At 43.4% G+C, this 14,508-nt stretch overlaps 1 protein-coding gene across 6 annotated transcripts in view; it reads left to right on the top strand.

The window, feature by feature from the left end:
* Positions 1 to 14,508, top strand: part of LOC141108202 (protein CutA homolog) — a 52,104-nt gene that overhangs the window by 19,816 nt on the left and 17,780 nt on the right. For 4 of the 6 annotated variants that reach the window (XM_073599559.1, XM_073599558.1, XM_073599557.1 and 1 more), the window contains exon 3: positions 2,672 to 2,731. The exons of the other annotated variants lie outside the window; for them this stretch is intronic. In XM_073599559.1, coding sequence (XP_073455660.1) covers positions 2,672 to 2,731 — 60 coding nt within the window. The remainder of the gene's footprint in view (positions 1 to 2,671; positions 2,732 to 14,508) is intronic. 6 annotated transcript variants of the gene reach the window in all.

Raw genomic sequence — 14,508 nt, 5'->3', positions numbered from 1 at the left:
AGGCAGCCTTGAGGCTCTCAAAGGCCTTAATGGATTCCGGAGACCAACACTGTGGGTTACCGTCCTTTCTGGTCATATCAGTCAGGGGCTTGACCAGAGACGAGAAGTTACGAATAAACTTCCGATAATAGTTGGCAAAGCCAAGAAAACGCTGCAGAGGAACGTAAACCCACGGGTCGGGGCCACTGTAGGACTGCTGAAAGTTTCTCTGGGTCCATCGAAAAACCAGCAGTGGAAATGACATAACCCAGGAATTTAATCTTTTCACAATGGAATTTGCCCTTCTCTGATTTACAATAGAGATTGTTCTCTCTTTCTGAAATACTCACCACCAATGTAAGGGGGTATTTACACTCACCACCAATTTAATGGGGACTTCTACACGGACCACCAATATAAGGGAGGATTTGAAACTGACCACAAATGCAAGTTTGATTTTTTACAGATTACCAATATAAAGAGAAGTTTCTACACTGCCCACCAAAGTAATGGAGATTTACACTGTCCACCAATGTAATGGGAATTTACACCTACCACTAATGTAATAGGAGCATTCACAGTAACCACCAATGTAAGGAGGAATTTACACTGACCACCAATGTAAGGAGGACCTTCACACTGGCCACTAGTGTGAATGAAAAGATGGTACACCAAGCCCCAATGTAATGAGAAGATTTACATTGACCACCAAGGTAACAGACATTTAGCCTGCATTCTCTTTTGTGTGTGTTGAGAAAAATCGCTTTCCTGACACCACAGAAACGTGCTGCCCTTTAGCAGATACACAGCAGTGCCATTCATCGTTAATGACACCCTCATGCATCTGCTGAGATGTGCATATACACATGCACCAAAATTCATGGTGCATATGAATGTTGCCTCTATTTACATATCAATGCCGCCTGTCCGCGGCTATTTACATATTAATGCTGCCACTATTTACATATCAATGCAGGTTATTTACATGTAAACACAGGGTCTGCAGATGAGTCACCTGTACATAGGAATAGGGCAGTATTAGTAACAGAACTTCACACTGAGGTATCGGGACACAGCACAGGACAAAAACTTCAAGGGATAAAGCAGTTTAAACAGGGATAGTTGGCAAGAATGAGACAGCTGCTTTGGGCCCCAAAACAATGATGGGGCCCAGGTCAGCTGCCCCTTTTGCTCTGCCTTAAAGATGGCCTTGAGAACACCTCTCCCTCCAGATGTGCAGAATTTCTATGCCGGTACCATGGAGCTTGTACTGGTCTCCACCAACTAGGCAGTACTGTCACCCCACTGCCAGTGACAATATTCTCTATGTTGCTATTGGAGACAGGAAACACATTTTTCCATAAATGTATGCTTTTTTCTCCTCAGGAGGCCTTGCTACTTCATCTCTCACTCCAGTGACTCCCAGGCCAGGTACCTAAGTACTCTGTGCCGTGAGATCAGTTCCATATGTGGGGAACCGGTCACTAGTGAAGGGGCCAAACATAACACCCCTTCACAACCAGAGTATTCATCACCCCTGCTATGTTACCCATTTCCTGTCTGGTTGGTTGCATTAGCAAATTACACAGATACGGTATTCATCAGCAACAGTAATCTAGCTTTCTCTGGACAGCATTCTGCTCGTTAGATCTCTGTACTGTATCTTCTCAAACTTCATTCCCCTAGTTGCAAGCCCTTTTTTGTGATACTCAATTTATGCACCCCTTTAGAGATCAGGCAGTTTGGATGAACAAATAAAGATCTTTTACTGAAGTAGTTGCAGGTAAGAAGTAACAGTTCTCAAAGATGTCTTCCACACACTTTGATATACAAAAGCTCTCTAATGTCCTAAGAAGTAACCGTACCGTAGGCAGATGGCTATATCCATAAAGAGTCTTTCTTAAGGCAAGAGTCCATAGTAGGCAGTAAATCCACAAAAGGTACCAATCAATCCCTTAAAGTCAATGATTTGGTAATAATCCACAAAAGGCAGTAAATCCGTGACTGGCAGATATAAGTCCATAAAGATCCATAGGTTCCAGACCCCATTGGGAACCCCTGCTAGGGTACCCCCCCAAGGGGGTTGTCCATTCCAGCAGAGTAACAGCTAAATTTTGGCAGTCTTTCTCCAGACCTCTCTCTCAGACCTGCAGGGGGCGGTACTTTTCTGAAATAAGCTGAAAACCTGACTGGCAGTATTAAATCTTTCTACTTAAACACCACCAGCTCAGCAAGTCAACCTGAGGACACAGTGCAACATTTATACATTGTAACAATTTGCATCTTGGTTCGCATAGTTAACCCCAGAGCATGAACCCAGTAGAAAAAAAAACGTTTAACTCTCTGGAACCCTCTTGGAAGCACCTGCCTACAAACTCAGTAAAAAATGTGATATTGTAGAAACAAGCTGGGTCCTTCATCAAAGGGTATGTGTTTGCTTAAAGCAATTAGTAACTGCTGTGATGCTTGCTGGTTCATGATGAGGGTGTGCTGGTGATGTATTTACCTATAGATAAAATGACACACAGAGGGATATAAGGATGGACAGTTGCTTTATGCACAACATCTGTTGGGGAATGGTCATTACAATGGAAATCAATGTTATAGAACTGGACCATTGCAGTGCAGATCAGGAAAATACATGATGTATGACTATGGCGGTAAAATTGTTTAATTTGTCTAATTTCCTTAGGGGCATTCTGGAGAAGAAACTGGCAGCCAGTGTGAATATTATGCCAAAAAGCTCATCGTTGTAAGTGCATTCGAACATCAATAATTCACACACCAATTCTCATGTCACAACCAGCAAGTCCATTGAAAACAATCATCAAGATTGCAGTTGTGGGTGCTAACTAAGTGGATAGTTTATGGCAAAACTCTACTACAAAGCAAACATAAACATGTTGTAAGAGAGGAAAATCTAAAAAGTGAAATTATTAGTGGACCTTGCACAGAACCCTCCTCCACTGTTTGCTCGCAGTGCAGAGGCAAGGATGACATCACTGGGCCTTCTCTCAGGATTCTGATAAAGCTCATGACAAGAGACCCCAGAACAGTGTAAGAATGTCCTCCTGGGACACACAGCTTTTTTTTTTTACAATTGAAAAACTTTATTAAGGTAATCCACATGTCAGTAACAGAAAATAGTTGCAAGCATAGGTGTGCGCACAGGGTGTTCTGGATGTGCCTGGGCACACCCTAAATACCCCATGTGCATTAGCATTATCACTCTGTGTGCCAGCGAGAAGATAGGAAAGATCTCCTTCTGAACGGCTCTGCCATAAGTGCTTATGCACTTCTCTTTCACTGTGCTGGCAGGGAGATCGATGTGCTAGGGCCATAAATATGTAGACACACACGTGTTTTTGAGCTTTAGGGTGCACACCCTAATGCAATAGGCTGTGCACACCTATGGTTGCAAGGCATACATAAATGTACAGGTATATACATGTGCACAACACAAAGAAAACTGTGTAAGGGGAGACCGTTTATATACATCTAACAGAATAAACTACTTATTTGGAGCATCTGACAAAGGCCAAGATCGAATCATCACCCGAACCAGTGGGTCCTGAACAGACAGTAGAGGGTCATGTATGAAGGGGGGGGCTCAAAGGAAAAGGGAGGGTGGTAGATTAAAGGAGGAAACTACTAAAAGGGAGGGGGGTAGTAAGCTGGAGAGGAGAGGGAGAAGAACCGCAACCATTCCGGGGGAGACCCAGTCAAGTAGCGTGCTCAATTCTATGGGTCTACCTCTGGGCTAGTTAGAGAAATCTCCATTTGCAAGGAGCCCCAAGAGTCTATCCAGGAAGACCAGATCTTGTCAAATTTACTTCGACAGTTCCTGTTAATGTACGTTATTTTATACAAAGGTATGACATTATTCAGGGTATTTCTATGACAACGGTGGGCGGCAATGCAGCCTTCCATTTCAGCGAAATCTCTCTACGAGCATAGTATGCAGCGTATATTATGAATAGTTTGGTATATTTCCACACAACTGGGTCTGCAATGACATTCTGGTGCTGAAAGGTGTGCCTCACCTGCAGGTACCTGAAGAACATCCAGTTGGGAAGGTTATAAGCTATCTTCAGCTCTGGAAAAGTACTTAGCCTACCCTCTGTCAACAGGTGTTTCAGCCCCACCACACCTCTAGAGGCCCATACTTGAGGGTCAGGTATGCTGTGCAGGTGAGGGAGGTTGGGGTTGCCCCACTGAAATGACTGATTTCTGATTGGGACTATAAAACAAAGTTAATACTGCTGCTGCAGGAACAGATTCACAGGACTCAATCACTGTGTTTAAAATGTCCGTTCAGTGAAAATTTATTATTACATGTTATTTTATACATAGATAAGAAAGGGGTGGTGTGAGATGTTATTAAAAACTAGCGAATAGAACAATTGCAAAAGTAAAACGTTGAGAAGGGAGGGGGGAGTAGAGAGCGTTTAGTAGGAGAAGTTTCTGTGTGTTAGGTAAAGGTTACAGAACACATTTCAACAGTGAGGACAAAATGGAGTCTCTTGTGCTTAAATGAACAGTACAGTGAATGTCCATGTCATTTCCCCCCTTTTGTTTATTTGACACCATTCTTCTCCACATTACATTCAGCCGTTTACTGGTAACTCCTGTTACATTGGCGCAGAGAGACGGCGTCCAGTTCAGCTCTCTCCTAGCTTTCTCACAATAATGGGTTCATCAGGGCTGGTGGTACATTTGTTGGTACAGCGGGTTGTCACACAGAGGCATAGCCTAATGAGGAAGTAAATAACAAATATGAGAAATAGGAAAATCACAATGTAAGCGCCTAGTTTCTGTAACCATGTTGCTATGCCATATAAAAAAATCACCAAAACCTCCTAAACCCTGAAAGGGGTTCCATCCATCTTTAGCAATATCTCTGGCCTTATTCTGTAGTTCTCTTATCTTAGCAAGATGCCCTTTAATAATGTCCTCATTATCAGAAATGTATATACAACAGTCAGTGCGAAATACCTTACACATCCCACCTTGAACTGCAGTGAGATAATTTAGCGTTAATCTGTGCTCTAATACTACTTTTTTAAGCTAAGCCATTTCTTCACTTAATAAACCTATATCAGTGGTAGTAAGGTTAATAATATCATCTACAATTCTAGTGTAATTATTTAGTCTTTTCATTGCTTCAATTCCCCATCCTGTCCAGGAAGGGAACCATGATCATGCCATGTCACCTTCAGTGAACAGCTCTCTTTTGAACACTAAAGGGTATTCTGGACTTTGATCTGGTCGCACTGTATCTTTGCGAACAGCCAAAGCAGGTACTAACTTCCCAATATAACATGTACCTGTAACATTAGTAGGAAGCCAGGCGTAAGCTTTATTTCCACATATGTAATATAACCCTCTACGTATGGATGGTATGCCTGCTCCTAAAAAACTGAGAGCAATAACATGGAATCTCAGGTAACCGATATTTTCACATATTGGGAACTGTGAGCAATTTGTACTATAAAGGGTTCTATTTAGTTCTGGATCTGGGATATAATAATATTGACCATAGTTTCCTCCATAAACTGTAATTTTTGCTCCGGTGCAATCTGAATTGCCCAACCGTGTACATTTAGTGTTAAACGGGCATGTATTTGTTTAAACAAATCTGTGGAGTGTTTATCTGTTTTGAAACTATCAAAGTTACTGATCTGTGCTCATTAGCTGTAGAGTTCCTGTTGTTCCTGTTTGGGGATGTAAGTGAGAACACACCCAGCAGTTACTAGCGTTGCTATGGGTTGCATACAATTTTAACATTTGGATGAAAGGGTTATTTTTCCATGTCTCAGTTCTCACAAACAACAAAAAGAAAAGAAACATTATCATCATTTTTTCAAAGGATATCATCACTTCAGGATTTTCTTGCAGTGACTGGCGTGAGTCCAGGCGGGTTTTCCTTCCAACTTGACAGCAGAACCGGTTGTCAAAAGCACCAAATGTGGTCCGTCAAATTTTGGTTCTAGTGGCTTTCTGACGTGTCACTTGACCACCACCCAGTCACCTGGTTGGATTCTGTGAATACCTGAAACAGAATCTGGGTCAGGGATAGATTTATAAACACCTTCATGTATTTTATTCAATGTTTTTTGCAAAATCTGAACATATTCTAACAGATTAGAGTGAGAAGCCTGCAACTGTTAGGGAAAATATAGCCCTGTTTTGGGTGGCCCTCCAAATAAAATCTCATAGGGGGACAGCCCATGTGGTTGTTTAGGGGTAGTTCATACAGAAGATAGGGCTAATGGCAAAGCTACCACCCATCCTTTTCCTGTATCTGCTTTAATTTTTGCACATCTGTTTTGTCAGAATTCCATTAAGTCTCTCAACTTTACCACTACTTTGTGGATGATAAGGTGTATGGAAAGCTTGCTGTATGTGAAGGGCTTCCATTACCTCTTTCATTACTTCCCCAGTAAAATGGGTTCCTCTGTCACTCTCAATAGTTTCAGGAACTCCATATCTACAAACTATTTCATTCAAAATTTTCTTTGCTGTTGTTTTTGCACTTGCTTTAGCTACTGGCCAGCTCTCGGGCCAACCTGAGAACATGTCAACACACACTAAAGCGAACTCATAGATGCCTATTCTGGGCATCTGAATGTAGTCTATTTGAATTCTTTGTAAAGGGAAATCTGGCTTAGGAAAATGCTTTTGGGGAACATGGACAGGCCTCCCTGCATTGTACAGAGCACAAGTGAGACATGAAGCACAAAACCTGGCTGCAAATGCACTAAATCCAGGTGCTATCCAATACCAGTCAGTAAGTGCCACCATCGCGCCCTTAGCAAGATGACTGACACCATGTGCCATATAACATAGATTGATGCGCTCTGATACAAAGTTCAATCAATGTGAGAAAATAATTTTTTGTGCTAAAAAAACAATGTGAAAAAAAAAATTGCTACCAAATCGCTAAAAAATCGCATATATATAAAATCGCAAATATATGAAAAACATCGCAAATATTTAAAAACTGTGTTCCTCCAGTTACACAAATCCACTGGAAGTGGTGTGATATCTCCAAAGTAAACTAAGCAACAATTTTGTATAAATATACTAAAAATGCGTTTACAAATAGTAATCAATCCAAATTAGTGCCAATAAATAAATAAATTAGATATATTCCCTGTGATAAGTGTTGAATTCTCCGTAATAAAAAATAAATAAATGATAAACTTATAAAAGGTGCAATATATATACAACTGATGAGTATAAATAGATAAATAGTGCCAATAGAATCTGATTAAATATAGATGATTAAATTCATGAGATAGGATAAGTAACAGGCGACAGTTCAATCCTCAGTAATCTGGGATATCTGGATTTCTGCAGTACTTATTTGTTCACCCTCTGAGCTATTTCTTCCACAGCCACAATGAATGGTAATTTTCTCAGTATCAAGTGGTTTTATGTAAAATAAACAAAGAGATAAAACATTGCGCAATATTGTTACAATAAAAGTTCACAGGCAAAACAGCACAGTGAAACACTCACATGTGCCTGACTTGTTTTAGGCATGCAGATAAGCAGATCTCAGCTGGCTTGTAAGGACAAGGTTTGCTACGCAAGCTGCTGCTGCTTGATACAATGTATTCAGCAGACTGTGTCCTAGGCTCCTCCCACGCGTTACATCACTGACACGTGACTTTCTCAAGGCCTTGGGGTATCTGCCTCTATTATATTGTTAATGGCGCTCAAATCATGCACCATGCGGTATGTCACCTGCCCACCCTTCTTGTCTGGCTTCTTTGCAATTGGGAACAGGGGTGTATTGACCTGGGACTTAATTGGTACAACAACCCGTGCTGCTTTCACTTGAGTGATTTGATCTTTTATCCCCTCAGTCTGAGCAATACTCAGTGGGTACTGTTTAATCTGTGGGAGATGGGCTCCTGGTTTAATTTTTACCATGACTGGGGTGCAATCCAGCAGACCTACATCATATTTGCTGGTGGCCCATAATTCAGCTGGAATCACTTTAAATTCTGGTGGAAATGGCAGAGTGGAGTCCTGGATTAAAAATACTCCACAGGCAGAATTTAAAACTTCTCCTGACAGACTACTGACCACTTGGACTCCTGTAGGAGTGTAGTCTATGTTTGCCAAAATTTGGTTCAAAATGTCAGCTCCCAAAAGGTTGGTAGGAACTGTGTCTGAAACTATCACTTTAGCGACAATTTCTGTTTGCTGTCCTAGCCTGAGTTTAAGTGACTTGGACTCAACCAAATCAGTAGAGGTCCCGGTTAGGCCAACACAATAACATTTGTAGATAATAATCCTGGGAGTAAGTCCTCTATATTAAAAACACTTCGGCTTGCACCAGTATCAATTAAACAGGTTAATTCTGTTTCTCCTCCAGGATAGGGGAGTTCTTGTAAAAATACTTTTACTCTGGCCTCTGGACCATTCTCTCCCCTATTTAACATGATTGATACTGGCATGCCATTTTCCTATGCCTGATCCACTGCTTTTGGCAGAGAACTGGGATCAGCATGAGGTGCCTCTAAGCTCTTTTCTAGTCTACAGTCAGGAAGATGGCAGAATTTGGCTACGTGTCCTTTCCCATGACAATTGTAGCATATAATTGGTCCTCGATTGCCATGATTTCTGAAATTGCCTTTGCCTCTTCCTCTTCCTCTCTGCTTCCCCATGTACATAACCTTGGGTTTGCTGTCTTTTTGGTTAATCCTGTTTTCTGTGGATAACAGGATAGGCAGGCCTTGCTGTGAACAACTTTTCTTTCAACTGGGGTATTAAACCATCAAGAAACTTTTGTTTCACCAGTTGTGTAGATGGACTTGCAGTTTCTCCCGCCTTCTCTTCCTCTATTTTAATGCCTGCTTCCTCAGCCATATCGCTTAACCGCCTCCAATAAGCTCCTGCGGCTTCCTCTTTCCCTTGCTTAGCATTCATAAATTCAGCATGTCTAGTTTGTCCATATATTTGGGGCAATTTTTCCCTCAATTTCTCACAAACCTCCCGTCCATTAACCATCTTACCTAGATTTTTGACGTCTACACCACATTCTTTAAGTATATAGCCAGACATGTTGCTTCCCACTGCTTTAATAAGAAGCTGATGAATGTCAGTAGCAGAAGCCTCATATGCTTCCTGTGCAGCGCTAAGTTTGTTTGGATTCTTCCTAGGATCTCCCAATCCCTCTAATATGGCGCTCATATCTTGGGGACTAAAAGGTACATACCATTTAATTTGAGACTTACTGTCAACAGCATCACCTTCAAAAACTAATTGGGTTCTGACAGGATAAACTGCAACAGATTGCTCTATGCCAGGGGCAGAAAGGCTGGCATCTCCCTTCCTTCTCTCTTCATCTTGCTGCCACAATTTGGAAATTATGGTTTGCTCCGGAAGTTCAGACTCTATCTCTCTTTCTCTAGGCCAAAGCCTTAAGTTCAGAGAGATCTAGTTTTGCATATGTGCCTTTTGATTTATGCCAATCATCTGTTTCTAGGATACGAGCCAAAATCCTCTTTGTAGGTTGATATGGGGCTGTTAAACCTCTGCTCTCTACTATATTGCATAGCTCATCTTTTGTGTGTTCCATGTAATCTAATTCTTTTGCTTTTGTGCGTGGACCCCTTAAAGCCAAACTGGCAGCCACATAAGGTGGGGGTCCTCCTCTACAGAGTCTTCTGGCCAAACGTAGTAAATTTGAGCAGTACTTTTATTAAATATCTCAGTCAAGCCAGTTTGATTTGCTACTTTAGCTTCTATCTCCCATGTGCAAGCTATTCTCCACATTCCTTCACTGCACAGTAGTGGGCCATAATCGTGCAGAAAAGTTTGCCATACTTGTAAATCAAAAGTCCCTTCAGATTTTAAAGGTTTAGCTGTTCCCTTTGTCCATTCTACCCATTTATCTAGGGGCTCAGTATAGGCGGAACCGTACCTTCGGTTCATATATTCTCTAGCGCTCATCTTGCGCTAGGCATTTTCTGAAGGCCTCTCTCCCTTCATTCCCTTAATTAATTTAATGCCCATAATGACTGGCCAGTGTTCTCTACTTGTGCCTATACCCTCTTGCCTCTAAAACAAATAGTACAGCAAATCTGCAGATTTACAAGAATCCACTTATCTCCGTGGATAGAAGGGGTTTATGACAATAGACAAAACACTCATTAAGAGACCCTCCTCGTCTCTTCTCTTCTCTGTGAGTTTTATCTGACCCTACCATGCGCCTCTGACCCAGGTCGCCCACAAGGAGTCAACGCAGGGAACTGCAGAGGATTTTCCCTATCCACACACAGTCCAACCCGTGAAGGGGGACACATACACATTCACACACACACGTTACACAACCAGAAAGGTCAGAGAGTGGTCTGGTTTCCTTGAGAACCGACAGATAGGATACATAGGAAAAGGCAGAAATATAGCAAGCTTAAGGGCAGCTTACCTAGCCGGCATTTGAGGTCTGTGTTTCCCGATGATCCCCATCGAAGAGCGGTTCCTTCTGGAGACTCTGCCAAACTCCTGTTATGACTCGCCAAGCTGAAATGACTGATTTCTGATTGGGACTCTAAAACAAAGTTAATACTGCAGCTGCAGGAACAGATTCACAGGACTCAACCACTGTGTTTAAAATGTCCGTTCAGTGAAAATGTATTATTACATGTTATTTTATACATAGATAAGAAAGGGGTGGTGTGAGATGTTGTTAAAAACTAACAAATAGAAATATGTTATTAAAAGCTAACAAATAGAAATATATTATTAAAAACTAGCGAATAGAACAATTGCAAAAGTAGAAGGGAGGGGGGAGTAGAGAGCGTTTAGTAGGAGAAGTGTCTGTGTGTTAAGTGAAGGTTACAGAACACATTTCAACAGTGAGAACAAAATGGAGTCTCTTGTGCTTAAATGAACAGTACAGTGAATGTCCATGTCACACACAAAGGCATTTTGAGGGGAGAATATCTCCGGAGGCGACGCTGCACCTTGACCCGGTTCCACACCGTGATTGTCATACGCATCAGGGTAGTTATCACAGAGTGGGCCTGTACCCTACGGTATACTAGATTATTCAGCGTTGAGTACGACCCTATAATTGCCACCTCTAAAGTGACCACAGGGTTGTCCCTAGGCTGGGAGAACCACCAACGAACCGTCACCAGAACCGCCACCCAATAATACCGTTGGAAGTTCGGGAGAGCTAGTCCACCCTGGTTTATTGGTAGCTGTAGTGTGGATATCTTCAGTCTGGGCACCTTCCCTAACCAGATAAAGGAAATAACAATAGATTTTAATTTATAAAAGAACGCCGGAAGCAAAACTGGGCAGTGTCTGAAGAAATAAAGAAACTTGGGGAGGAAGATCATTTTTATTAAATTCACCCTGCCTATTGGGGTAAGAGAGAGTAACTTCCAACTCACACACCACCGCGAAAACTAGGTCAGCAGGGGGAGTAGGTTTAGGTCGAAGTAATACATCTCACGGTATTTAGGGAACAGGTCGTCAGCATAATTTCGCCAGGACCCATTTGGGCCTGGCGTCTTCCCAGCTTGCATAAATTTGACCGCTAGTTGAATCTAGCCTTTCCCTGGTCGAGTCTGTAAGACATGGTAGGTCAGCTAAAGCCAGGTATGTATGCAGTTCCCCTTCAGTGTACGTCACTCGGGAGCTATAGAGCTCCTGATAATGTGAGGCAAACCATGCATTAATCTGCGAGGGATCTACCATAACTTCCCCAGTAGGGGACTGAATATGGGATATGGACACTGGGGTGGAGTGTTGCTGTGACAACCAGGCCAGCAGTCGACCACTCCTCTCCCCTTGTTTAAAGATCCTTTGGCTCTGATGGAGCAGGTGAATTTTCGTAGCAGATATACGGATAAGGGAGACATCCCGCAGAGCTGCCTGTAGAGAGGAATACACCAGAGGGTCCCTATCCCTAGCATAAATAGTCTCCAGGGCCATAGCTTTATTTTCCGCCTCCTGCAATTCCTTACGGGCACCCCTACGCAACCCTTCCAATATAGTCCTGAAAGCTACACCTTGTGCAGGCCTTAAATGCACCCCAAGTAATAGGGATAGAAACAGTGTGATGCTGGGAGTTCCAAAAATGTATCATATCAGTTTTGCAAGGGATGGCAACCCTCGAGTCAGATAGCCAGAACCTGGACAAACGCCACAAGCCTTCTGCCGAAACTGAGCCACAGGGAAATAGAAGTGTGATCAGATATACCCCTGGGTAGAATGGTGACATCCCGAACCCTGGAAAGGACAGACCCCCCAGCATACACCAGGTAAATTCTGGAGAAGGTTCTGTAAGAGGCAGAATGACAGGTATACGCCTGCAAGTTAGGGTGTCTTCACCTCCAGACATCTGTAAAATTGGAGGCTTCCGCCCAATATGCCAGGTCCGTGGCCGAGCCAGATGTCTGTGATAATTTGTCCATCCCAGGATCCGGCACCATATTAAAGTCCCCAAATATCATAATGTTATCAGTAGCATAAACCAACAGTTTAGATGCCAATTGGTAAAGTAAATGCATAGAGGCTGGAGGGGGCAGATACAATCCCACTATGACAACTTCCAAGGTAGTTATAATTGCATGCAATATACAGTAACATACCTACCCCCTGGGTCAACGTCTAATGCCAGAAGGCGGAAGGGCAGAGATTTGCATTTCAGTACACTAACGCCACATGAGAGATTAGAATAAGTGGAATGGTATAAATGACCAACCCAGGGCCTCCTAAGGCTCAGGAGTTTACCACCAGTTTAATGAGTCTTCTGGAGAACACAGATGTGAGGCGTGTGATGCTGCAAAAATTGAAACATCAATGATCTCTTAACCTTGTAGTTCAGAACCCTAGTGTTTCAGGATACTATTTTACATATGGACATAAGGTCCTAACATCAAATCTACAACAGGAATAGTCATGTTTAGCAGAAGCGGCTCTAGACTTTGTGAGGCCTTAGGCAAAACTTAGTCATGAGGCTCCATTCATGCCCATAATCATACAATTATGCCTGTCAGCCTTGTCATTCAACAAGTAAGGAGAAGCGGCACAATGATGATCCCATCCAGTAGTGGCTGGTGCTCAAAATTTTTTTGGGGGGGCGCAAACAAACTGAAAAGTTTGGAAAAAAAAAACATCAATTGCAGCCTTACTGTGCCCATCGAATGCAGCCACTATGCCATCAAATGTAGCCACTGTGCCCATCAAACCCAGTCACTGTGCCCATCAAATGCTGCCACTGTGCCCATCGAAAGATGCCCGCTCGCCGTCTGCCCAGGCACTTACTCTATCTCAGTGGCGGGTCAGGCAGCGGGTGACGGCGGTAAGCTGTGGGACCTTGCAGCAGGTCAGAGAGCAGCGAGCTGTGTCCTCCATGCGTCTTCTCCCCTCCTCCCGATAGGTGTCCAATTGCAGCGCTTGTCCTTACAGCCAATCTGATGGGTATCAGACCCATGCTACCTGATTGGTGGAGAGGCGGTTCAGTGTTAGAAAAGCGAATATTAATTTGCTTTTCTAACACACCTGAGTGGACTCTGAGCGCAATGCTTTGCACTCCGAGTTCACCTTTTTCAAAAATCTACATGAATGATGTTTTAAAACATACAGAAATTCATGAATGTTGTCTTTTTGTATCTGCATAGCGCTTAGCTTTGGGTTCTGTCATCATGTACATGTCATCAGCTGTAATGCAATAGCCATGGCCTGCAGGTGCATGCAGCCAGTAACTATCCTTTCTGCCTTAAAACTGTATACCAACAACACCTGCAAAAGTCAGTGAGCTTGGCACAAGCACATTACTTTAATTCATTTTACCTGATGTCCTGGCTATCGCCTGGGGGTTTCCCTCATGCTCCTCTCCCTCCTCCTATCATCACAGCCAGACCCCGCCCTGAGCCAGGGAGATGATGCAGTGTAAGAAAGCCGTGTGGAGGAGGGTAGGCGGAGTCAAATTACACGCAGCCGGTCTGGCCAGTCACCGGCCGCTTATGGTGGCGCCAGTCCCCCAGCCAAGCACGCCCATAATATTTATAAATGCGACGCTGCATACAGCAAGCCGTCCGCCCGCCCGGGCCTGTATTTGTGCAGGAGGCGGCCGCGGGAGCTGGGACTTGGGAGGATGGGTCGGGGGGGCTTTTTTGTGCGGGTGCAGCTTTTTTGCCACCCCACGCAAAGTGCCGCCCTAGGCTTGGGCCTTGTTGGCCTAGGCCAAAAGACAGCACTGAACAGGGTACAGACCATAGACAGACAGAGTACAGACCATGAGACCATAGACAGAGTGGGTACAGACAGCATGCAGTAAGATGACTCTGTTCCTTGATCTCCTACTAAAGGCAGCAGGAGAAGCCCACACGTGATGTTCTCTTTCAGTGCCCTGCAGTGCAATCTGGGAGTTGTAGTCTCTGCAGAGCACAGGCACAAGAGGGCCAAGTCTAGTGTGTCTGTGCTGTGGAGAACTACAACTCCCGCCATGCACTGGGGCCGCCAACTTTGGGGGAAAGGCTAGGAGGACAGCGCCGC

The sequence above is a fragment of the Aquarana catesbeiana genome, linkage group LG09 (assembly GCF_042186555.1).
Source record: "Aquarana catesbeiana isolate 2022-GZ linkage group LG09, ASM4218655v1, whole genome shotgun sequence".
NCBI classification, from domain to species: Eukaryota; Metazoa; Chordata; class Amphibia; order Anura; family Ranidae; genus Aquarana; species Aquarana catesbeiana.
The sequence above is the reverse complement of the archived record's forward strand: the minus strand, read 5'-3'. Positions and strand labels throughout refer to the sequence as shown.